This window comes from Monodelphis domestica, chromosome 4 (genome assembly GCF_027887165.1).
Source record: "Monodelphis domestica isolate mMonDom1 chromosome 4, mMonDom1.pri, whole genome shotgun sequence".
Lineage (NCBI taxonomy): Eukaryota > Metazoa > Chordata > Mammalia > Didelphimorphia > Didelphidae > Monodelphis > Monodelphis domestica.
In genome coordinates, this window is record NC_077230.1 from 101217808 (window position 1) to 101243754 (window position 25947).

Below are 25947 nucleotides of genomic sequence, written 5' to 3' on the forward strand. Positions count from 1 at the left end.
AGGCCAGATATAAACTCAAGTCTTCCTGACTCCAGGCCCAGGGTTCTATCCACCATGCTACTGAACAGTTAAGAGACCAGCATTATGGTATTGTGGTAAAAATGACTTGCTTTAAACTTTCCATTCTTATTTAATTTGATTTAAAATGTTTAATAAACCTCTTTATTAAAGGCAAAATAGCTGTCAGAGACACAAAGATCTCTGAGATTTATGACTCTTCATGACCCCATTTGAGGTTTTCTTGGTAGAGATGGTTACTAGAGTCATTTCCCATTTCCTTCTCCAGCTTGTTTGACAGATGAAGAGACAGATGAGACAAACAGGGTCAAAGTGACTGACTCAGGTTCAAGGAGTCTAGTAAGAGCCTGAGGTCAAATCAGAACTCCAGAAGATGAGTTTTCCTGACTTCCTGGCATTCTATCTACTGAATCATCTAATTGCCCCTAAAATCAATTAAAGAAACATAATCATGTATGGTTACAATACAAGGTAGTTAAGTGGCAAGTTCTATATCAGTCATACAACCTAAGTGTTCAAAGGGGAGAAGGATCATTTTTGAACTGAACAGAAAAGAATTTATGAAATCTCATTTCTGCTCCCAATCTCTTCTCTTTATTTACAACCTAGTCTCCCCCCTAGCTCAGGCCTTTGTCACCCTTCACCTAGATGGAAGATTTCAGCAGCCATCCAACTTAGGTGTCTGATCCTCCCTTCTCCAACAGCTGCCCAAGTGATTTTCCTAAAGCATAGGCCTTACCATATTGTTTATAAATTCCAGTGATCTCACTTGTTTCCCTAGGCTTAATAATATACTGCACATGCTGGGGTCCAGCCAAATTGTCCTACTTATCATTGCCCACACACCCAACTCCACTCCTATCATGTCTTCTGCCATGATTGGAATGCACACTTTCTTTCTCACTTTCGTCTTGCAGAATTCTTATTTCTTTTAAAATTCATGTCAAGCACATGAAGACTTTCCTAATCCCTGTCCCCACCACACCTGAGTTCTTAGTGTCTTCACTCCCCAAAGTTTCTTGTATTTACTTTCCACATCTGCAATTATGTTCGTGCCATCTTCCAAATTAGCAACCTGAGGGCAGAGTGTTTCATTTTTTGTCTTCATATTCCTAGTGCATCGCATAGTTCCTGGCATAGAGTAAACCTTAATAAATGATTGCTAATTGATTTTAAACTCTCTTAACACCACATCATATTTCTGTTAGAATATAAGCTTCATATGGGCAAGTATATTAAGCAAAATGGCATTAATCATCTTCGTTTAATAATAAGAGCTACCATAGTACTTTATATGTACCATATATACAATGTTTATTGACTGAACTGAATAAGAGAAAACAGAGGCTAAAGAAGATGTGAAAGATAAGGTTCTTTATTTTTACTATCTGATATCTGAGATTAAATTCTTAAAGGAGAACAGAGAAAGAGGGAAGATTTAGGAGCACCTAGAAAGGAAGAATTGGTGGCATCATAGCTTACTGTCAAGGGAAGGCAGGACAAACATATATATTTCACAAGCTCTAAGTTCTGACAATTTTCATCATCAATTCACTGAAGACTCAAATCCATTTATTCTCTATTTAGTACCTTGAAGTATTTCTGGTCAAACAGGGCCTGGTGCTGGCTATCTGTTTTTCTGATCTCAGAATCTCTGTTATCTAAGCTCTCAGATTTGTCTTCCCTGAGGACTTCCTGTAATCTATATTTAAAAAAAAAAGTAATTAATACAAAATTCCTTTAGAGTAAAATACAAAGGTCTCCAGGAAATAAAACAACAATCAGATTAGACTTGTATCACTTACATAGTATGATTTAAATAAAGCAAAACCCTGCCACAAAATATTAATCTCTCTACCTGTCATATCACTTTCAGAACCCAACTATGGTTTTTTTAATAACTCCCTTAAAAATGAAAATAACAAAGGTCACATTAACAGATAAGCTGGACAATTAATTTTCACTTTCAGAATATTAAAAGCTGGAAGGACAGTTGACGAGTCATCTAGCTCAATCTCCCTTCTAATACAGGAATAATCTTTACTGCATCTCCAAAAGACTTTCATCCAACCTTAAACACTTCCAGTGACACAATTCATTACTTTCAGAGGCAAGCCATTCCACTGCTGAACAGCTCTTAAAAGTTTTGTTCATATTTTTATTGTCCTGAGCATAGTTTTTCTTTTAAAAAATTAAGTTTTATTGATGCTTTTTTGTTCTTCTCAGTTTTATGCCCCCTCACAGACATACACCCAATGAACCTTTCGTTTAAACAAAGAAAAATAGAAACATAAAGACATAGTGATTATATCTGAAAATATATGCAACATTCAGCATCAACTCTAACAGGTAGAGGAAGAAAGTATTTCTTCATTTGACTGTTCTCTAGGGTCAAGACTGATCAGTAAAATTACTCAGTTTCCTTTTAACATTTCTTTCATTAACATTATTGGAGTCAGGTACAAATTCTCCTAATTTTGCCTTGCTTTACTATGTATCCATTCATACAAGTCTTCCTATGATTCTCTGGATTTCTCATAGTCATCATTTCTTATAGCACAATAATATTCCATTACATTTATATAACATGATTCATTCAACCCTTTCAAAAAGAAAGCATCAAGTAAATTTTTATTTAAAACCATTACCTTCCACCTGAGAATCAATACTAGGTACTGGTTCCAATGTAGAAGGGTGGCAAGGGCTAGGCAATAGGGATTAAATGATTTGCCCAGAGTCAAACAGCTAGGAAGTGTTTGAGGCCATATTTAAATTAGGACCTCTCATCTTTGAATCAATAGTACTTAATAGTACTTGGCACACAGTAAATGCTTACTGACTATCTTCTGGCTAATCAAATCTCACAATACCTCCAATGTCCAACAGAAATTCCCACTAAGAAACATTTCCTATTATTTCCAGTTATTCTGGTTAAAAATACTTAGAGATTAAAGAAATATATTGAGACTTTCAAAGATTAAAAAAATGCTATTAAAAAAATAAAATTTTGTGGGGTTGCTAGGTTGCTCAATGGATTGTATATACTACACAATATTATGTATTGATTCTAAGATAGAAGAGCAATAAGGGCTAGGCAATGGGGTTTAAATAACTTGTCCAGGGTCACAGAATTAGGAAGTATCTGAGGTCAAATTTGAGGCCAGGACCTCCCATCTCTGGGCCTGACTCTCACTGAAACACCTAGCTACCCCTTAAATTTTTCCACTTTAATAGTATGTAAACCATTACCTCCACTCATCTATGTTTTCCTTCTGCTTCACAAAAGAAGAATGAATTTTAATTCATTCATTCAAAAGAAGAAGAAAGAACTTGAATAGTTCACAGCTGACCTTCTAGGTATTTCCCATTATGTACTAGCAGGTATTGACTAAGAGGACTGAAAACAGGCAGATAGCTCTAGGGGTGAGAAAAGCCAGCTTATTCCATTCAGACCTACCCTAGTTCTTTCCCATCTACACCTAAAAGTTCAGAATTTGATAGCTCTAGTCACAACAATCTCCTTTTGATGCTACCCCTATTTTCTAATCCTAGGTCTTGACTGAGCCTTCTATTTCATTCTGTAACTAATTTTTCTAACCTTCCCTATATGACACACTATTTTTCAGGCATACCTTAAGGAGAATATAGTCTCTTTAACAACATAATTATCACTCCTAATAATATTAACTCTAAATGAAAAAAATTTTGTGGCTAATGAAACTTCTACTTAATGTCATTTATAACCCATCTATAAATTTCATATCTAACCTGGTACAACTGATATGAAATCATGTAACCACATTAGGTAAACAGATAAATAATACTAAATAATAAAATAAAGCAAAACAAAAACAAGAATATATTTAAGTAAAATATCATTACTTTACGCTTTTCTTAAGTGCTTTCTCCAGCTTCTTCACTTGTTGTTTATAAAGTCTTAAATCGTGTGGTGAAGGCCTATTAAAAATAAATGGTTAGATATATTCAATTTTGCTAAACTAAGAAAACTAAAAAGCATTTCCCAAATGAAAATGGATTGGATTTAATATAAATCATTATAAATAATAAAAATAAACATATAAATAGTTTATATTTGTTCAAGACAGCACATCCTGTTGATGTTTAGAGGTGATTGAGAACTAATGTGGAAAGGTATACCATGTAAATATTAGTAACATATCACAACTGACAGAATATTTCAAGCATCATTTATACAATATCCATACTTCATCTCATCTATTCTCTCCATACTTCAAACAATCAATCAATATGTATTTCTTTTTTTTCTCATTAAAACACATTTATTGGTGGGAAAAAATGTATCTTTTATAAAGTTAAAATAAGCTGAATGTTTTGGATAGCTTGACTTCAATATGTATTTCTTAAGTGATTACACTGTGTTAAGCACCGTGCTAAGACATTGGAGATACAAGCACAAAGGTATGCTTAATTCTTCCTCTCTACTCGTTGAATTCTGCCTTTATCAATCTGGATGCCTATGTTATCATTTTCCCTTCCCTAAATCTATACTTTGTTTCCCTAAGAAACCCTGGGGTTGGGATGGCATTAGAGGAAAAATTCATGGCAGAAGAGGGAACATTCAACAGATTCTAAATTTCATTACTTACATCTTTCTCACCTGCTTTCTAAATCTTTGCGAAGATTCAGATTTTCACATGAAAGTTTATCATTCTTGGCTTTAGTGTCTCTAAGTTGATTCTGGAATGACTATAACACACAATCATAAAGACAAATGTATGAATTATTACCTAACTTTTAAAAGTAAATTTTCATTAGTCATGGAGTCCTCATACCATAAGAAGGTTTTTATAATTTGGTGTGCCATCCAGATTTATAAAGTCCTCCTTTTCTCCTTCAGATACTGAATCTTCTTTATAGTGACTATGAAACAAAAGGTATGCTTCTTATGAAAACTGTTTATGCACAAAAGTGTAATTTACACTAATAAAAATCAAACCAATTAAATAATAGTTCAATATCTTAAATACAAATTAAAATTAATTTTCAAAAATACATATATAACATTTTCTAGTTGCTCCTGTTTGGGAATGACTGGATTTGCTTTCTAATATAAAGTTGTCCAATTGCCACTTCCTTGCAGGCCTTAGATTCATTAAGATAAAGAATTAAACTCTTCTGGTTAACTAAAAGCACCCACAACTGAATAGCTAAAACCTGACTCACAATAAAAGATGAAGTTAAACATCTGATACCATGCCTTCAAGTATTTCTAAACCCTCAATAATCTTAGGACTATTTTTTGTCAATTAAGACACATAGTAAAATGTAAAGGTATTAAGGCAGTGATGTCTTCAAACGTGTGCCTTTGTAAAGATTAAAATTTGGGAAATTTAAGGCAGGTAGAAATTAGTTTCTCTCTGCAAGGAGTATTATTTTTATGAGGTTTATTAAAGGTCAAGGGTTAAAGAAAATACAAGCAAGAGAAGCACATGCTAGCTGGGCCATGAGGCCCACCCAAATTTCACTCACATCATGAGACACATCTGTTTGCCAGCAGAGACAGGAAGAGAAGAAACTCACCATGGGCGGAGACCCTCTAAATAATGATTTTGCTCTCGGCCCAGGTGAAAACCCAGTGAGATTACAAAGCACTCTGGGGAGGTGAAGCAAGGATTTCTGGGGATTGAAGTCCTGGATTCAAGTCTATTTTTACACCTTCTAAATGGTTTGAATGCCATACCCAAAAAGAAGCAAATCAAAGGGGTCACAGAGAAGCCCTACTTCTCCTAGAAACCATCCCTTTGACTCCTTTTTGTTCCTAAAACAATACTCTTGAATATTATTTCCATCAAGTAGATAGCACAGATCAAGTACTTTACTGAATACATTTCCTGCTAAGATGTGTCTGTGTCATCTCAGAATAAACCCATCCTAAAGTAAAAGGTTTCCAATTCCCATATTATTTTTCCAATTTTTTAGTTTGTTTAATCTTAACAGATCAAAGAAATACTAGCAGAAACATTAGCAGCCTATCACATTTAATGATGCCTCTTTAACTTCAACAGGTTAAAAGTAGGCAGTGACTCTGATGCACAATCATTTTACATTTGTTTGTTTTTTCTATCTTCCTAAGCTAACCCAGTTTCTCAGACCTTCAAAAATCTAGTTAGCCCTGTGCTGACAATGTCTATTACCTTGTCTCTTATTTCCTTTCATTTCCTCAGGTGGTCCCTCAGACTTGTACTAAAGGTTCCTTCCTTCTTGGTAGATAAATTCGACCTATTCTACTTATCAGTAACATTCAGAGGCAACTACTTTAAAGTTCTATAAATTGAACTTCTGGCTGCGGAAGTCCTATACCTCCAAGTATTGAGATTTAAAAAGTAATAAGCTTGACTTCTCAAACTGTGTACTTCAATTTTCTCAATTAACAAAGCTTAAAATTTGAGAGGGCCTTGGATTCCTCTCTATACTTCATTCATCATATTCAATCAATTATCAATTACTATTGGATAGTCCTTCAAAATGTCTTTTAATTATATCCTTTTATTTCCATCCTCACTGCTATAACCAATCTAGTTCAAGTCTTTGCCACCTTAGCAAAGACTATTTCAATAGCCTCCTAGATGATCATCCTAATTACTATTTCTCCCCAAAGCCTACATATCACTATTACTAGTGTTTGACTTAAGATGAACACCTAAATTAAATGCAAAAAATAAAAAGATAAGTGATATAACACTATTACAGAAGTAATATAGTTTTCTTGGTCAGATGATACAAGTAGTTAAAACCACTATTACTACTTTTCAAGAACCCAACACTGTCAAGTAAAACCTTTGCCACCATGTAGTTTGGGCAAGTCACAAAATCAGTGCTCTAAACTGTAATACATAAAAAGCAGAAAAGCATACCGATGTTACATTATGCTTGCAAAGTGCATTGATATCTTCACATCAAATGTATTTTACGAGATACTGGCCTCCAAATAGAACACACCCATCTCCTTGGATAATATTATTAATTTTATAACAATTTGATAATTTTATAACAATTCTCTTCATATCTTAAAACTATTTTCATTTTCTACTTCTGAGTTTTATCTTTATATGATATCTGTATCCTTAGTTAGGTTGGATTTTGTTAATTGCCTAGTTTAGGGCTACACAGTAGGGCTACATCCAATAAGCACTGAATAAAAACTGAGTATTTACTTAGAAATGAATGCAACTGTGAGTAAATCCAACAAACAAAAAAGATTGTTTTTACTATTAGCAACATGCTAATAATTTACTAAGTATACAGAACTTAACATTACTGCACAAGGCCCTTATAAGAGTATCTTCAAAAACCATATTTGTGGTATCACGGTATCAAATCCGGGTCAATTTCAAAAACAAATAAATAAAAAATTTCAAAACACAGCATGAGCATTAAGCAAACATTTAATAACCATAATTTTTTTCTTAAAATTGAATTTAATCCTACCTCAGTTCCTTTTGCAATTTTCTAATTTTGGATTCATAATAATCAATCAGGATAACCAACCTAGAAAAAAAAATTTTCCTGAATGCTGCATTATAGTACATGATTTCAAAATTTGGTAATAATTTTGTTAGCAAAAGAGCATATCAGTTCATTCTTTTGCTCTACTGCCAGAGCAATGTTATACAACAATTTGCATTTTATATATTAAGACCAACATAGAACTTTAAAAACAACCTGAAGCCTTTTTAGGCTTAGAATTGATTATGTTAACTAAAATACAATCCAGAACAGGTTGGGAAAGGGTAGAAGGTGAAGGACAGGAAGAAGATGTGATTGGTGAGGATTCAGTGAGTATCTGGCTGCCAAAACAGAGATTTCTGACCCTCTCCAAGAAGGGAGAGAAGATGGGACCAAAATGCCAGATCCTAAAAAGTGGGGTCTGTATAGAACAGGAACTGAAAAAGGAAGAAATACTGGTCTTTTCTTCAGAATCTAGAAACCCTTCCCCCTCTTTCTTCTTCTTTCTTTCTTGTTACTAAACTTTTTTTTTCTTCCAGTTTTCATTCCTCTTTCTCCCAATATTGGTTATTCTCTCTTAGTACTACCTTCATTTTTTATCCTTTGCAGAATAAAATTGGTTTTCTAGTCTCTTTTCAATTTTTTGATTTTAAAGCCAGATGAGTTAAATATTTTATATTTATTTCTCTCAAATAATTCTAATTTTAGTTTTCATTTACAAGTACTCTTGGTCTGATTTTAAAGATTTAAAGAGAAAGAAAATTCTTCACTACTACTCAATATTAATAGGCAAACCAATTCACATAATACCTATTTGAAATCTAATTCCAAAAAGCAAAACAGACCAAAAATTTAAAAATTCAAATAAAATTCAATTCTTAAAAATCAAAGTGAGTGTGACTCCATATTAATTTAACTAGAAAACTTTACTGTTTATCCACAGTAGTATGCGTTGCTTGTTTGCAAAGCCGTTTAAAGACTCTTTTTTGAGCAGCATCACGAAGTTCTTCCTCTTTCTGGAATTTGAGAATTTCCTTCTGCAAACAAGAAAGAGTCTTTTGTTGCTCCATCCATTTTTGTTCACACTGCTGGTATTTTGCCTGTAGAACAAAACAAAATAAAAATTCCAATTATGGTATGTATGTATGTGCAGACTGATGTTTTCCAAAGACATTATTTCTACAGTGAATATTTGCCATCTCTGCATATTCCTGGTAAGTATTAGCTCTCTTCTTCAGTAGCTTCAAATCCAAAAACATGAAGTAGTTAATTACACATTCCTGTCAAAAAAGTTTTTTTGGTTTATAATATAGTTAAAGTGGAAGAAGAAAAGATCAAAAATATTAAGGGAAAAAATGAAAAAAAAATGTGAAGGAAGGTGGTCTAGCAGTTTCAGATCTCGAACTATACTATAAAGCAGTGTCATCAAAAGTCATCAAAACAATATGGTACTGGCTAAGAGACAGAAGGGAGGATCAGTGGAATAAACTTGGGGAAAGTGACCTCAGAAAGATATCCCAGCTTTGGGGACAAAAATCCACTATTTGACAAAAACTGCTGGGAAAATTAGAAGACAGCATGGAAGAGATTGTGTTTGGATCAACATCTTCACACCATACACCAAGATAAACTCAGAATGGGTGAATGACTTGAATATAAAGAAGGAAACTTTAAGTAAGGTGAACACAGAATAGTATACTTGTCAGATGTTTGGGAAAGGAAAGATTTTAAGACCAAGCAAGAGTTAGAAAAAATTACAAAACATAAAATAAATAATTTTGATTGCATTAAATTAAAAAGGTTTTGTACAAACAAAACCAATGCAACCAAAATTAGAAGGGAAGCAACAAATTGGGGGGAAAATCTTCATAACAAAAAACAAAAACAAAAACAAAGGTCTAATTACTCAAATTTATAAAGAGCTAAATCAATTGTACAAAAAAATCAAGCCATTCCCCAATTGATAAATGGACAAGGAACATGTATAGGCAATTTTCAGATAAAGAAATCAAAACTATTAATAAACATGAAAAAATGTTCTAAATATCTTATAATCAGAGAAATGCAAATCAAAACAACTCTGAGGTATCACCTCACACCTAGCAGATTGGCTAACATGATAGCAAAGGAAAGTAATAAATGTTGGAAGGAATGTGGTAAAATTGGGACATTAATGCACTGCTGGTGGAGTTGTGAATTGATCCAACTACTCTGGAGGGCAATTTGGAACTATGCCCAAAGGGAGATAAAAGACTGTCTGCCCTGTGATCCAGCCATAGCACGGCTGGGTTTGTACCCCAAAGAAAGAATAAGGAAAAAGACCTGTACAAGAATATTCATAGCTGCGCTCTTTGTGGTGGCCAAAAATTGGAAAATGAGGGGATGCCCTTCAATTGGGGAATGGTTGAACAAATTGTGGTATCTGTTGGTGATGGTGATCTATTGTGCTCAAAGGAATGATGAACTGGAGGAATTCCATGTGAACTGGAACAACCTCGAGGAATTGATGTAGAGTTAAAGGAGCAGAACCAGGAGAACATTGTACACAGAGACTGATATGTTGTAGCACAAAAGAATGTAATGAACTTCTCTACTAGCAGCAGTGCAATGATCCAGGACAATTCTGAGAGACTTGTAAGAAAGAACACCATCCACATCCAGAGGAAGAACTGTGAGAATAGAAACACAGAAGAAAAACAACTGCTTAATCACAAGGGCCTAAGGGTCTATATATGTTTTGGGATATAGACTCTTAAATGATCACTCTAGTGCAAAGATCAATGGTATGGAAACGAGTCTTGATCAATGATACATGTAAAACCCAGAGGAATTGCATGTCGGCTATGGGAGGAAGTTGAGGGAGGTCTGAGAAAGAACATGAATCTTGTCATCATGGAAAAATATTCTAAATTATTTAATTAAACAAAATTTTCAAAAAAAAAAAAAAGAAAAGAAAATTATACCCCAAAAAATGCCTTTTTGCATAGGCTGAAAATAAATAAATAAGTAAAGGACAGTTAAAGTGACAAAATGATAATAAGAAAATACATGAAATATTTTACAGAACTGAAGGACCAGGAAAAGAAGAACAGAGAGCAAGGGTAGAGTCCTCATGCCAAAAAGGGAAAAGGACAAAGTTTTTCAACAGTATCTACATGAACATAAAGCTGGCTTTATCTTACTTTTAGGAATGTATAGCATCATTATTAATAATTATTTCATCTCAAAGAATACAGATCAAGGTAATGCGTGGTGAGGGGCCTCTTCCTTAAGGAACAGAAAAACAGTATTTGCTGGACAATGATAGGAGGAGAGCTTCAAGAATATAATAGCAATGGCTGGCTAGCAGAGTCCAGGTCAAGGAAATCAGTAGTAAGAGCATTTATACAGCACTTTAAGGTTTGTGAAGCATTTTATAAATATTATCACACATAGTCTTCAGAAAAATCCTAGGAGGTAGATAAGGAAGCTGAGGCAAAGACAGGTTAAATGACTTGCTCGGTATCATATAGCTTAGTGAGTGTCTGAGACTAAATCAGAACTTTTCACCAAGATACCTAAGTGTACTAATACTAGAAGTATTTAAAAGTTGTACAACAAAGATTAGTTGACCAGACCAGATCTGGAACTGGAAGGATCTTTCTCAGGTCACCTTGTATAATTCCTACATTTTAAAGTTGAGAAAACTGAAGCCCAGAGAATTTAAGTGACTTGTCCAGGGTCATATGGAATGGCTGTAGAAGTAATTACTGATTAGGAGAAGACTATGAAACTGCTTAAAAGAAGTGACCAGCCTGGCACAGTACCTAGCCCAGGATAAGCACTGAATAAATACTTGCTAGAATAAAGGATATTCATGTTTTATTATTATCATATTAAATACCAGTTAAATGAGAACTTTTTGCCAGCTAATTTTTTTAAGAGTTTAAGTCCTCAATTTATATCATCAGTACTGATGTGAATATAAATTATAACAAGTATTTATTTATATTTATAAATCATTTTCCATTTAAAATCTCATCAAGAGTGCAGCTGGGTGGCTCAGTGGATTGAGAACCAGGCCTAGAGATGGGAGGTTCTAGGGTCAAATCTAGCCATAGCTACTTCCTAGTGCCCTGGGCAAGTCACTTAACATCCATTGCCCAGCCCTTACCAGTATTGGTTCCAAGACAGAAGGTAAGGGTTTAAAAAAAAAAATCTAATCAAAACACATATAGTACTCTTACCTGTGCAGCTTTTTGATCTTTTTTAAATTCTTTCACTTGATTCTGTTGCTGGGAAACCATGACCTCAGATTCTTCTTCAAGTTCAATGATTTTGGATTTCACACTATTTACTATTTGTCCCAAATCATTAGCTCGTTTTTCTTCCTGCAAAGTTCGGCTTTGTTCCTGCTGCAGTTCATCTCTGATTTAATAAATACACAATTCCTTCTCGTGGTTACATGTCAAAGATATAAGGCGAATTTTCTCAATTTTAGATTCAATAGTTTTTCCACACTTCTAAGTCACTCTTAATATTTTGCCTTATACCAGAAACTAACAACAGTAGAAAAGATTTCCTTTAACATGCAAATATTTTAAAACCATAGAATAGGCCTGATCTGTCAAAAGTATAAAAGGTAAAATAGAATATTTTCTTTTTTTAAGTATACTTATGAATATATATAGTCATAAAAATTCAAAGCAAATTCAAAACAGAATTTTTTCCCGTAAGAAATCTTACCTGAGTTGTTGATTTGCTTCGATGAGTTGATGAATCATATTCTGATTCATTGCACTGTCATCCACCAACCTTTTTAAAGTCTGTCTAATCCTCTGTGCTGTCTGTTTGTCAAAAATTATTAACTCTGGAATCAAATTAAAATACAGTATCAAAAATCTGCCCCAAATATAAAGAATTTTAATTTGAAAAAAGTCAAATACAAATAGATATTTATATCATTTTTATAATAACATATGTATATATTGTATATCTTAGCTCTATACTATATCTCATTGTAATGTATAATTTTTATTGTATCATATATAATAATACATTTTTATTTAATATCTATCATTTAGAAAAGTAAAATTGACTTTTTTCTAATCTTCAGAAACAAAAAGAATAAAGTTTGATTACCGCCTAGGTTTTTTCCATGTGCCCTGTTGACAAAACACACTGGTTTTAAGCCATTTTTCGTTAATAGAGCATTTATGCTTTCCCATTCTGCTTCTTCCTGCTATGATCATAAAGAAGAAAAAATCAATGACAAGTTCTAAAGTAAAATTCATGTACTATATTAGACTATAAAATGAGGAGGTGAATTAAGTAATAAGTACCCTTAAAAGTCTAAAATTTTATGATTCTATAATGTTTTTTATTAGTGGCATTTTGCTCTTTCTGTATATACTCTCCTCTTCTTCCTTATGTTATAATGTTATCTATGACCTTCTTGGGTTTTGTTCTATTCCATCTCTCCTTCCTTATTTTTAGAGTAGCTAGGTTGTAATGTGCTTAGAGTGGTAGAACTAGAGTTAGGAAGACTCATTTTTCCTGAATTCAAATCTGACCTCAGACAGTTGCTAGCCATGTGACCCTGGCCAAATCACTTAACCCTGTTTGCCTCAGATTCCTCAACTGTCAAATGAGCTGGAGAAGGAAATACAAACCACTCCTGTATCTTTGCCAAGAAAACCCCAAATGAAGTCACAGAGTCAGACACAAGTGAAAAATGACTGAATAAAAATCCCTCCTCTACTTTCCTTCTTTATAAGGCTGAAGATCTGACAGCTGAGTCCACACACTATAAATGAGAAGTAGCCAAGACTAAAGCTACAACCAACTTCTAGTTCAAAACCCAAGTTTTGAGGAACTACAGTTCATGACCACTCAACTCATTAAATTTATGGGTTTCATTCTCTATTGTAACACCAAACTTATTTTAGATGCCTAACAAATCATGATATCGTTAATATAATTAAATTTGATTCAACTCAATAAATATTTATTAAATGACAATGTGCCAATCACTGTGGCAAGCACTGGGAATATAAAAAGAGACAAAAAGATAGCCTCTCTTCTCAAAGAGCTTACAGTCTAATGTAAGGGGAAGACAACCTGCAAATAAAAATATACAGAGGTATATACAAGATAAATAGGAAATAATTAAAAGAGAGAAAGAAGGGTAAGGAAAAGCTTCCTGTAGAAGGTGAGATTTTGTTTGGATTATAAAGGAAGTCATTATATTTGTATATTTAAAATAAACATGGTCTAAGTTGAAGTCTGAGATCCTCAGTCCAAGCCAGAGTGAAGTGAATATTCCAGGTATGGGATATCATCTGCAGTTACCTTATCCCCTATCACAGAGGGATGAGGCTATAGGCAAAAACAGAGGGAAGCTCAGTCCAACTGCCACAGACCTTATCTTCAGGAATTTACTGGAACAGAGCTTGGACATGGAAAATGTCCAGATCTAGTCTCCTAGTGTTTGGAGATTGAAATGCCACTCTCAGTCACCAGAAGATGCACTAAAGTATGGATCCAAGTCAATTGATACTTCTGTAGTCCAAAGGCTAACAAATTCAAGCTTCTTCATTCTCTAACCACACTACTTCAGTCATGGTCTTGAGAAATATATTACTTCCCTTTCTACCTCTCCCTACCTTTAATCTCTCTATCTAACTAACTCATCCTTATCTCTCAGTAGTCCCTTGACTCTTCTCTACTCTCTTCCAATGACAATGAATGAGTAAATGAAAAAGCCAGGGCCTGGTGATGAAGCATGCTACCTACCTTCTGTTAGCAGTAATGGACTCAAGATGTAGAACAAGACATTTGTTTTTGGAACTAGCAATGAGGGAATTTGTTTTTCATGACTATGCATGCTTGTTAAAAATGTTTTGTTTTATTTAGTGGGAGAGAAAATATTTTTATTAATAAAAAAATGAAATTTTATTAAAAAAAGAAAAAATCTCAGATCTATTTTATTCTTTAAATCTTCAAAAAACTATAACAACCTTGCCAACCTTTCAAGCTACTCTTTTTACCTTTAAAACTGATATAATCTAGGAAGTCTTCACATTCACCATTTTCAATTGTCTCATTACTCATCATTTCTTGATCCATTGCAATATGGCATCTGATTCCCCACTCCTCACCACTTTACTAAAAGTTCTCCAAGTTTACCAAATATTCTCTCAATTTCTTTCAAATAAATTACTTTTGTTCTTATAATAATCATTTTTCACTATACATGGTGTCCCAAAATTCTTATTGCAGTTTTAAGCTTTAATCTTCAGAAGTAAAAGTGCTACAAACTTACATGAGGCACCTAATGAAATACATGCTCATTTGTTCTACTGAGAACAACAACAAAACATTTTTTAAATATGAGTTTATATAAAGAACCCAAACAAAAACAACTTCAAAATGATTCAAGAAAGAACTAAATAATAGAGGACTACCCTTTACTCATGCAAATAGTCAAAATGTCAATATTCCTCAAACCAACTGATAGTTGTTTTTAAAATGTAATAAGCTTACAGTTTCCTAAAATATCTAAAGAAAAATACCTGACTTCCTTTCATAAGTATGTCTAATAATTCAATCGATGTAGGGGATGTCAGTGGAATGACCGGCTTTACATGATCAGAGGAAACAGGTGAAAAAACATCTTGATTGACCTGTATAAGAAAATACACGCATGGAAGTTTAAAGTCAGGCATATTCCAAAGATCTTCTTGTTCTTCCCAGCCAAGAGTAGAATGTTCTCTCCTGACTTATTAATCTGGAAGATTAAACCCTATTCTAAATTTTTCTCTTTATATACTATCATAGTTTATTCTGTAATTAAGCAAGTCATTTAACATGAGTTTGCCTCAGTTTCCTCATCTGTAAAATGGGGATTAATTAGTAGCACCTACCTCCTAAGATTGTTATGGGTATAAATGACATAATATTTATGAAGTACTTTTACAATCCTTAGTGTTACATAAATGCCTTCAGAAATAGTTTTGCATCTTGCTAAAAAGAAAACATGCAATTATAAAGAAATTAAAGCATGTATATAACTAGCCTAGTACACAATGGAAATAGCTTCATAAACTATTAAAAAGAAATATACCTGACCAGATGTTATATTCCAATCTAATAAATTATTAGCATCTTGCTTCAGATCTGATGCCATGTCCCATATGTTCAAATGGAGCAGAAGTTAGCAGTGAAGAAGAAGAACTCTGCAGACCTGTGAAAATAGGATTTTACATCTGTTATTCTGAAAAGACATTTGCTCCAGTTATACAAGACTTATCAGTGTGATTGTGTAGAATATTATGTTAGGTATTGAGAAAGATACAAAGTAACAGAGTCCAATAAACACCTAGTTATACAAGCATATAAATCTTGAACAATCACAGTATTTCTTACAAAGCATGCCAAAAATTTACCTTCAAAGATAAAGTGATGGAAATTTTCAGATTTGGATGAGAACCGTTTAGCTTTTGTCTCTGTCTTTGTAGTCCAGTGTTTAAGTGCTTAATAAATGTTTGCTTTTAAGATTCTTTTTAAAAGTTAATTTAAAATATCCTTTTAAAGTCACCAATAATTTCCCTCTGGACTAAATAGAATAATCTTCTTAAAGCCCTCAATCTTTTTTTTACTACAATTTATACTTACTGCTTATCATTTTCTTCTTGAAATATTTTTCTCCCTTAGAGTCAATCCAGCTGAATTTTCTCAACATTCCTCTCCAAATAGCTTTAAAAGAATGCCTCAAAATCAACTTTTGGAGCAGCAGAACTAACAAAAGGTCAGGATAAGACAGGCTAAGAAAACTTAGGGAAGAATATATACACATATACATAATCAGTTGTGTATAGAAATGTAATTTATCCTATAGGGAAATAAGAATAAGAAAAGAGGAAAGGGATGATAAAAGGGAAGGCAGGTTAAGGGAGACAATGATCAAAAAGTAAAAGAAGGCTTTTGAGAAGGCACAGGATAAAAGAAGAGAGAGAAATAAGAGAAAATGTGATAGAGGGAGAGACATAGTAATCATAACTGTGAATGTGAATTAGATTGAGCTCATCCACAAAATGGAAGCAGATAACATAATGGATTAGAAACTAGAATCCAAAAATTTGTTGTTATACAGGAAACACACTTGAAACAGAAAGCCACACAAAGAGTTAAAAATAAAGAGTTGAAGCAGAATCTAATACCCAGGACAGCAGTCATGATCTTAGATAAAGCAAAAGCAAAAATAATCAGGGAAACTACATTATGCTAAAAAATACCATTGACAATTATGTAATATCAAAAATGTTTACAGCAAATTTCTCTGATAAAGGTCTCATTTCTCAGATATGTACTGAGTATACAACTGAATCAAATTTACAAAAATAAGAGCCATTTCCACAATTGATAAATGGTCAAAGGATAAAAATATGCAGTTTTCGAGCAATCAAAGTTATTTATGGTCATATTTTTTTTAAATGCCCTAAATCATTATTAAAGAAAAAGAAGACAATTCTAAGGTACTACTTCACTCCTATAAGAAATGATAAATGTTGGAGGAGGTGAGGGGAGAAAATATGTACACTAATGAACTTCTGGTGAAATAATGTACTAGTCCAACTATTCTGGTGAACAATTTAGAACTATGCATACCTTCTGACCCACCAATATCACTAAGTCTGTATCCCAAAAAGATCAAAGAAAAAGGAAAAGGACCTGTATGTATAAAAATATTTATAAAAGCTCTTTTTGTGGTGACAAGGTATTAGAAATAGAGGGGATACTCACAATAGAAGAATGGGCAAATAAGCTACAGCATATAATTGTGATGGAGTACTATAGTGCAAGAAATGACAAGAGGGTTGGTTTCTGAAAAATATGGTAAGACCTATATGAACTGATACAAAGTAAAGTGTGAAGAACCAGGATATCTATGGAAATATGGAGGTACCTAGGACCAATCAGGCCCACTGAGGAAAAGGAGCCAGAAAAGACATGTGGCGAATTGGAAGGAATGTTGACCTCAAGGATTACTCTGGTAGCTACTGTTAGAAGGCAGGTATAGCCCAACCCCTTGCTGGTTAGCTCAGGTGGTAAGGAGTCGAATTATAGCAAATGTGTTCTGACCAGCAGGCACAGTCTAAGATCTAAACCATGAGTGAGAGAGAGTATGTGATTGTGAGTTAGACAGAGAGCCAGAACAAGGGTAGGGAGAAAAACAGAGACCAATGGATGTACAGAGAATCACTGAGTCATTGGAAGACTTAGGGAGGCTCATGAGTGGGATCAAGAAGACCTGGTTTATTGGACATTCAACAGTGATTTTGGGGGGTAACTGGGTAGCTCAGTGGATTGAGATCCAGGCTTAGAGACAGGAGGTCCTAGGTTCAAATCTGGCCTCAGACACTTCCCAGCTCTGTGACCCTGGACAAGTCACTTAACCCCCATTGCCTATCCCTTACCACTCTTCTGCCTTGGAACCAACACACAGTATTGATTCCAAGACAGAAGGCAAGGGTTAAAAAAAAAAGTGATTTGTATACATTCCATGAACAAAGAAGTTACTTGTCAGAAGTATACATTTTCTATATGTCAATCAAGAGTATTCAAACTTATCAAAGTATGCAAGCCAGTTAAAGGTACACAGCTGCATAAGGGAGTTAAATATATTCAACAAAATACTAATCTACAAGATTTCTATTTGGTGTGCTATCCAAGACATGAGATAATGCTGGTGACAGAGTAGAGAAGGTCATTCTGTCCTTGCAACATAACTCAAAGTTTGTGATAACTAGTCAGGAATTTCCTAGGAGTAGAATTTGAATAGGATGCATTGAAAAAGTATGAAAGTTGTTCTGTCTGAGATAAAACTTTAAGGTTATGTTAATCTGGTCAATAATATTTTAGTCTGTCAGGAATGTTTTAAGCCAATTAATTAGAAAAGCCAGTGTGAGATGCTAAGTGTGAGAATGGGGAGAAAGTACGTTTGGCTGGACCACAGGAAAAAAAGTAATATACAATGAGATTGAAAAGTTGGTTGGAGCTAGAGATAAAATACTTTAAAGCCAGGATTTACATTTCATCCTAAAAGCAATAAGGAGACACCAGAGCTTATAGGGGAGTAGTGGCTAAATCTTTACTTAAGGAAAATAATTTTAGCAACTGTGTAGAGGATAAATTGGCATCAGAAAAGATTTTAAACAGGGAAATCAATAAGGTTTCTTCACCTCTTCCACATGACAAAACAAAGACTGCAATGGATTCAAGAGACATTGATAGAGATGGAAGGGTAAGATTTGGTAACTGATTGAATACTAAAAGTGAGGGGAGTATGAGAAGTCAAGATAATACTAGTTATGAATGAATCTGGGTTAAAAGAATAATGGCATCTTCAATACAAATAGGGAAATCTGCAAGAAAGATGTTTGGGTGGGATCAAGGAGAAAATAAAAACACTACCCTCAAGCAGAGGACAAATGGGGGGAATAAAGACACCGAGGAAAGGCAACAGCTTGACTACAGGGGTGGAGGGGATATGATTGAGGAGAGACTCTAAATGAACACCTTAATGAAAATACCAACAACACGGAAAAGAGTTCGGACTGAGGACACATGTGATACCCAGAGGAATCTCACATTGCCATGGGGAGGGGTAGTGGGAGGGAAAGGAGGAAGAAAATGATCTTTGTTTCTAATGAATGTTTGAAAATAACCAAATAAAATAATATTTAAAAGAAAGAAAGAAAGAAAGAAAGATGTTTGGGGATTTTAGGGGATGTAAGAAGTGAAAGATGAGTTCAATTTGGAATATAATAGGCTTAAGATGTTTCCTGGATATACATTTCGAAATATCAAAAAGGTAGATGGTTATGTGGGACTGAAGCTCATTGGAGCTATTGGACTGGATATATAGATCTATAAATAACCTGCTTGCCGACGTGAGTGGTATCTGGTAATTAAGGGATCACTAGAAATCTTGAAAGTAATTTCAGTCGAGTAACAAAATCAGAAGTCAGATTGCTAGGGTTTAAAAGGATGAGGGGAGAAAAATGGAGGAAATGAATGCACACAATGTTTTCTAAGAATTTCTAAGAAAACTAAAGAAGGAAAAAGATTTCAAATTCAATATTTACAAACAGAACTGGTTTCACCTCATACTCAGCAGACTAGTCTCCATCCTTATATATCTAGGTTTTATCTTATTCTCAGCAAATTGACAAAAACTATTAAAAAAATGAAAATAGTCAATAAGGAAAAGGCTGTGGGAAGAACAACAATGTGGGAACAACACATTACTAATGGGCCTGTGACTTGTTCTAACTATTATGAGAACACATTTGGAAATATACTATGAAATTGTGACTAAAATGTCTATACTCTTTGACCCAGAGCATGTACCCTAATGAGGTCAAAAACAAAAAGAAAGATCTTACAACAAAATACTTATTGAAGCACTTTTTGTGATAGCAAATAATTGGAAACAAGTGCCTTTTGACTGGAGAATGGCTAACCAAATCATTGCACACAAAATGAAATATTAATGTGCTTTAAGAAACGATGAATATGAAGAATTCAGAGTAACATATAAGGACACTTATGAAATGATGCAAAATGAAGTAAAGCAGAACTAGGAAAATAACATGCACAATGATCATAACAATTTCATGGAAGTAACAAAAAATTGAAACTGAACTGTCTAATGACTAATATTGGCCCTGGAGAGGAAGTAATAAAATGTACTTCCATTTACTTTAGAGGTGAAGAACTATGGGCCCAGAATGCTGAATATACTATCAATAGCGGATGATGCTGGTTGGTTTTAGGAACTATTTTTTTTCCTTTTAAATCTTTGTCATAAGGGAAATCGTACTGATTTGAGGGAGAGGGAAATTTGAAAATTAATGTGATGTAAATACAGAAAACATCAATTTTTTAAAAGCTCAATTACCTAATATTCAAAGTTATTTTAGAATTATCCTCATTCATTCATTCACTCAACTAATTTTGGTTGTTTCCTCTATGTGTATCTCATCTCTCTTAATAGTTTATAAAGTCTATCTTTCATTTTTTAATTTGTTTGTCATTTCCCCCCACAGTGCTAGAGACAAAGAAGGGACTTAATAAAGGTCTGTTGAATGAATGGGAGAAATCCATTTTTAGGTAAAGGAAAAATCCAGAAAATAGAAATGCAAATCCCAAGGCACAAAAAGCATTTCAGCCCAAGTTTTTAATTTTACAAATGTTTTATGACATATACCAGGGTTTTTGAATGTTAAGTGGTTAACACTAATTTTTCTTTTATCAACTACAAATAAAAGAGCAAAAAGGAACTAGTACTAACTAATGGTTAAATGGTAGAATTGTACATACAAAAAAAACTTACCAAGACTACAACAATACAATGTTGCAGACTATGACTTTTAATTGTTACCCTTCAATAATTACCACCACAAAGAATTATTCATCTAACTATCATGCTGTCCTTACCTCAATCTTTGCAGACACCTCTTGCAACTTCTACTTGATGGTTAAAAATTGGTGTTAATGAATGACAGTCCAAAAAGACTTGAGTACCCAAAAGAAAAAGATAAAACTATAGTTTAAATTTTACTTCCCTTCTCATCTTAAAATGCTTCTGTGCTATTCCTAGGACTAGGGGAAATTATGTCATTATATTCCTGCCAACAAACTGAACCTGATATAACTACTAGCACACTACCACTCCCTACCATATGGCTTTTTGGTAATTTTCAAAGTTTCCTTCCCTTTGACTTGTTTTCCTTTTCCCATACCTTTCTGGCACATTTGACCTGTTACAATTGGGTTCTAAATCTGTTTATCCATTCTATTCTGACAGAAAAATGGAGTCATCTTTAGTGAGCTACCAAATATAGAAAGGCACTTTCCTCAGCTTCTCTCCATAATTATTGAACTAGCATATTGTGTACCAAACTCTTCTTAGTAATTTGTTTGCATTTTTAGCCTACAATCAAGCTCATTCATAATGGCATTTTACCAATAAACTTTCTTGCTTCCTTATCCCCACATTTAGACCATTCTCCATAGCAGGAATGCCTTCTCTCCTCACCTGTGCCTCTTGGATCTCCCTTCAGGGCTCAGCTCAAGTACCACCTTCAAGAGACCCTTCTTTTCCCCTTAGTAATTAGTACCCCTAAAAAATAATGTGTATTGATTGTGAGTATATCCTATGTATCCTGCATTTAGTTATCTGTGAATGTGTTATAACCTGTCCTTGGGAGCAGAGACTATCTCATTTTACTGTTTTTATAATCCTTCAGCATATAGTAGTGGCTGGCAAATAGTTTAAAACACTTAACAAAGACTTACTCATTCTGCCTACAAGTTCCTTTCTATGCTTTAGGTCTGTCAGCAACTCATAATGATGGTACCATAGGCATTTTTACTACCTTTGGGCATTCAAGGCCCTCTGCAATTTGGCTCCAACCAGTCTCATGCGGTTCCCCTTCCAATATGCAAAGATACCCCAGGTTCTCTTTTTACTCTTTCCCATATCCACACTTTACTAAAGACTGAAATGGATTATTCCTTTATTCCCCAGTCTCACCTCCAGACTGGAGCTTTTCACTTCCTTTAGGATTCAACTTAGGTTCTACTTCCATGCAATAAAGCATATCCTTATCTCCTCTGTTCCCACAAGTAACAAAAGCGCTTTTCCTGCCCCTTTCTCTCACAACTCCAGAACATCATGCTTTTCTTGCCTACTTGTCCTCCTCTCACCATCCTCTAATCTCCATTGGTCTTAAAAGTTTTCGGAGAACAGTCTGTGTCCTAGTTGTTTTTGTGTCTCAAGCACCTAACACTGTGCCTTGCACTCAGCTGAGGTTTAGCTTTTTTTTTGTTGTTTATTTGTTACGTTTTGTTTTGTAGATGTAGGAGTTTTTGAACAAGGACAATGGAGAAATTGGTTTCCCAAGTTAGAATTGTTTTCCTTTTTTCAGTGGAAAGGAAATATTAATTGAAAAAATTAAATTAAAAGGGCTGAATTAAACGGTAACAATACAAGTAAATAATCAAGCAGGAAAAACCTTTGTAAATCTTAAAAGACTTCTATCGGGCGATGTCCCAACAGTCTTTGTTCAGTTTTCAGTTATTAAAATTTAAAACTGTATCGAGATTCTTGAGACACTATGAAGTGTAACCAATTCTTATTTTTTATTATTCTGCACAGTGTCGGGCTATGCATACTAAAAGCTAGCCTAGCTGGGTAAAGAGAACACTAACCTTCAATAGAAGGGCAGTCGCCAGGAGATCTTTCTGAACATCAAAACTTAATGCCCAAAGGGCTTATACAGACGGACACTTACATGCATAAACACACATACACACACACACACACACACACACGCCCCTACACCTTGTCTGTGGCAGGTACTAGAGGAATAACGGGCAAAGAATACGCGACAACACAGGGTTGCAAGCCAGATACAGCAGGGACCACGCAAAGGCCCACGGGGGGCCCGGGTGTTCTCTTCCCCTTACCAAAGGGCATCAACATCAGTAACAGTTCCGCACTCGGAAGTCTACACAGAGCTTCCTGGCGTTACCTATCTAGTCACGAGGGGACTACAAGTCCCATCCCACTCCAACCTTCTTCATCAAGAGCAAAGCCAGCCCCAGGCTTTGACTCCCAAAGATCCCCCATTTACCTCTCTCCAAAGAAAAGAGCCGGCGGCGCCCGCACCAACAGCTAGACCATCCGGACCCAACAGCGACTGGTTCTTACTGCAGCCAGTACGCCACGCAGCTGCCCAGGAGACAACAACGACGGAGAAAGACCTGGGAAATCGATTGCGAGAGAATAGATGGGTTCCCGCTCCTTCAATCCATCGGTGTGTTCTGGTGCGATTTCTCTGCAAGACTCTGGTCCCGGGACTTCTAGCTCAAAGGAAGACTCTGGCGGGGCATATGGTGTGTATGTAGACTGCGGAGAGTGGAGTCCGATCCTTTCTTCTCTCCTCTTCCAAACGATTCATTCCATCCCCTTTTACACTCCTCCCGTCCCCTAGCGATGCCCCCTGACCTCCCGAAATCTTTACCTAGCTTCCATCTTCAGGGACCTCTGCGTGGTGGTGCCCTGGGTTTGGAATCAGGTCCTTGGTTTAAATCCGTGCTCTGCCCCCTTACTGTCTGTGTCATCTTGGGCAAACCCTTTAACCTTTCTGGACCTCAATTTCTTCCTTTGTAAAAGGAGGGAGGTTAGGCCACATAATATCTAAGTCTCCTAAATATTCTCTCTGCAGAGAAGGGGGAGGCTTCTTTTTCTTGCTTGTTGTACACACAAATGAGAGTGGCCGGAGTTTTCTGTCATGCAAGTAGTTTCAAGACTAAAATGTTATAAGTCACTGGCACAGAGGCAGCAAGTAAAGGTTGGCTGGGTGATATAATTTTATTTTACGTGTTTTATTTTACAAATTGCATTCCCCACAATTCTCAGACTAAGGAAGTTCGCATATTATATCCACTGAAACTCAGAGAATTTAAGTAACTTTTTCCCTCCCACTGGCATGAAGATCCAGGTAATGCTGGGTAAATCAGAACCAGAACTTGAGACTTTTGACTCCAACATTATTTATAAAAGAGAATAACAAATAAGAACTTTTATGGTATAGTGGAAATGTCAAGAAAATATTTCCTGCTTGTGATCTTTTTGTCCTCCCCCACCTTCCAGATCTTTAACACATCCCTGAGGATTATCAAAGATTCAAGAATATTTGCAGGTTCCTACAAAGAAGCATCACCAGAAAGGGTATGTATGTGTATCTAAGAAAATTTCAGTGTGAAATGAGGAAAGTGTGAGAAAGAATGCAAGTCCCCTGAATCTCAAAAGAGTTAAGAGGAAGTCCTTAGAAATCAGGGTGGAAGAGTCTCAGTGGAGAGGATTGTGTTATGACAATTGCTTGAGACACCCTTTTGGATACCACCTAGGAGAATCTATGAGGCAAAATATGTGAGCAGCTGCCTGAAGAATTCTTATGGGTACCATCTATTTGAATAATACCTGGTAAAAGCTCAGAAGCTGTTTAAAGATTTTGCTGAAATAAAAAGTCCCTACACACCAAAATATTCATGGCAGCCTTTTTGTAGTATCAAAAAACTGGAAACTGTGAATTTTAGATTTACTCCACCCTGCTTAGTCTTTAGACTTCTAGCAACCAGGAATGTATACACTCCCACTTAAGGATTAGCTGTGAGGAGGATGGCCTATGATAGACATGTTTTAACAAGGACAAATCAGAGACAACTGACAGACCCCCTGGGCTGTCCTAAGCCAAGCTTAAGGTACCATTGGTACATGTGAGATACAGGAAGTGATGTAAAGAACTGTCTATATATTTAGCGTCACTTCCTCTCACTTGCTCTCGGAGATGGTCTCTCTCCACAGTATGGGGAGATCTGGACAGCATTTTGGGGTGCTTGTAGCTCTTGTCGGGTTTTGGCATTTGTGGCTTGGCGGTGAGGTTACTGGGAGAAGCTGCGTAGCATGGTTTAGGTGAGACGTCTTCCCTGAGCGACCTTGGTTAGTAAGCCAAGGCTGATTCCTCTTTTCCTTTACCTCCTAAAAGGAGACTCCTCATCTTGGAGGAGGCCTTGTGGTTGGAAGTCAATCTAGAATTAATCTTCTAAGAAGGCTCCTTGGCAGAGGCCTCTGAATTCTTGCTTGGCTCAGACCAGGCCAGAGCAGCCCAATTCCCTTCTCCTCTCTCTCTTATTCTTAATTTATTCCTTCTATTGTAATTAAACCACCATAAAAATCCCAGACTGACTTGAGTATTTTATTTCGATTGAATTTAAATCCCTGGCCACCTCCAAAATAATATATTGACCCAACAGCCCTAATTTTACCCCTTACAAAACTATGTATATGATCATTGTTTGGGGAAAGGTGTGGGGCAAATTCTATGAGCAGAAATGCCAATAAGAGAAACAAAGTCTCCAAGCCAAAAAGAAAGTCTCCAAGCCAAAAAGAAATAGGTTTATTGAGAGAAGGCTGGTCTCACAATAAAGCCAGACTCTGGTCACGACCAAAGACCCAGAGCCTTGTGAGATAGCCTCCTTTATACCCAAAGAAAATAATCCAGGAAAAGTACCTCAAAATAGAGAAAGTCAATCACATGGGTGCTTTGTAGAAAACACTTCACCTCAGAAGAGATGATGAAGACAAGAGTAGGATGGGGGTGCTAAACCCTACTCCATCAGAGGCCATCATGTGCCTACCAGGGTGGAGGAGAGGTACTAGGCCTCAATTCAAGAGAAAAGATGATCATGTGATTAGGGCTGAATATAGTCTAGAAGGCTAGGTTACAAGTTCAAGACCATATTCATTAAATGCTGAATAACAACGATTAGCTAAAAATTGAGGCCTATGCTAACAATGCTTAATTATGCTAAAACTATAATTTAATT

General features: G+C 35.3%; 2 protein-coding genes across 6 annotated transcripts in view; one reads left to right on the forward strand and one right to left on the reverse strand.

Annotated features, from left to right (window-relative positions):
* Nucleotides 1-25947, reverse strand: part of CEP70 (centrosomal protein 70) — a 62014-nt gene that overhangs the window by 12039 nt on the left and 24028 nt on the right. Inside the window, exons 1-13 of one of the 5 annotated variants that reach the window (XM_007493939.3) lie at nt 23190-23317; nt 20989-21066; nt 15611-15730; nt 15060-15170; nt 12628-12727; nt 12232-12355; nt 11733-11913; nt 8437-8606; nt 7489-7548; nt 4833-4920; nt 4658-4746; nt 3901-3975; nt 1609-1720 (exon numbers count right to left, since the gene is read on the reverse strand). In XM_007493939.3, the coding sequence (XP_007494001.1) occupies nt 1609-1720; nt 3901-3975; nt 4658-4746; nt 4833-4920; nt 7489-7548; nt 8437-8606; nt 11733-11913; nt 12232-12355; nt 12628-12727; nt 15060-15170; nt 15611-15673 (1173 nt within the window). In that variant the 5' untranslated portion in view covers nt 15674-15730; nt 20989-21066; nt 23190-23317. Of the gene's footprint in view, nt 1-1608; nt 1721-3900; nt 3976-4657; nt 4747-4832; nt 4921-7488; nt 7549-8436; nt 8607-11732; nt 11937-12231; nt 12357-12627; nt 12728-15059; nt 15171-15610; nt 15731-20988; nt 21067-22764; nt 23029-23189; nt 23318-25947 lie in introns of those variants that run through there. The other 4 variants (XM_007493940.3, XM_001375663.4, XM_007493941.3 and 1 more) reach the window with 4 other exon arrangements.
* Nucleotides 23319-25947, forward strand: part of FAIM (Fas apoptotic inhibitory molecule) — an 87150-nt gene continuing 84521 nt past the window's right edge. The window contains exons 1-2 of the mRNA XM_056793669.1: nt 23319-23451; nt 24212-24289. The gene's annotated coding sequence lies outside the window, so the exon portion shown is untranslated. The remainder of the gene's footprint in view (nt 23452-24211; nt 24290-25947) is intronic.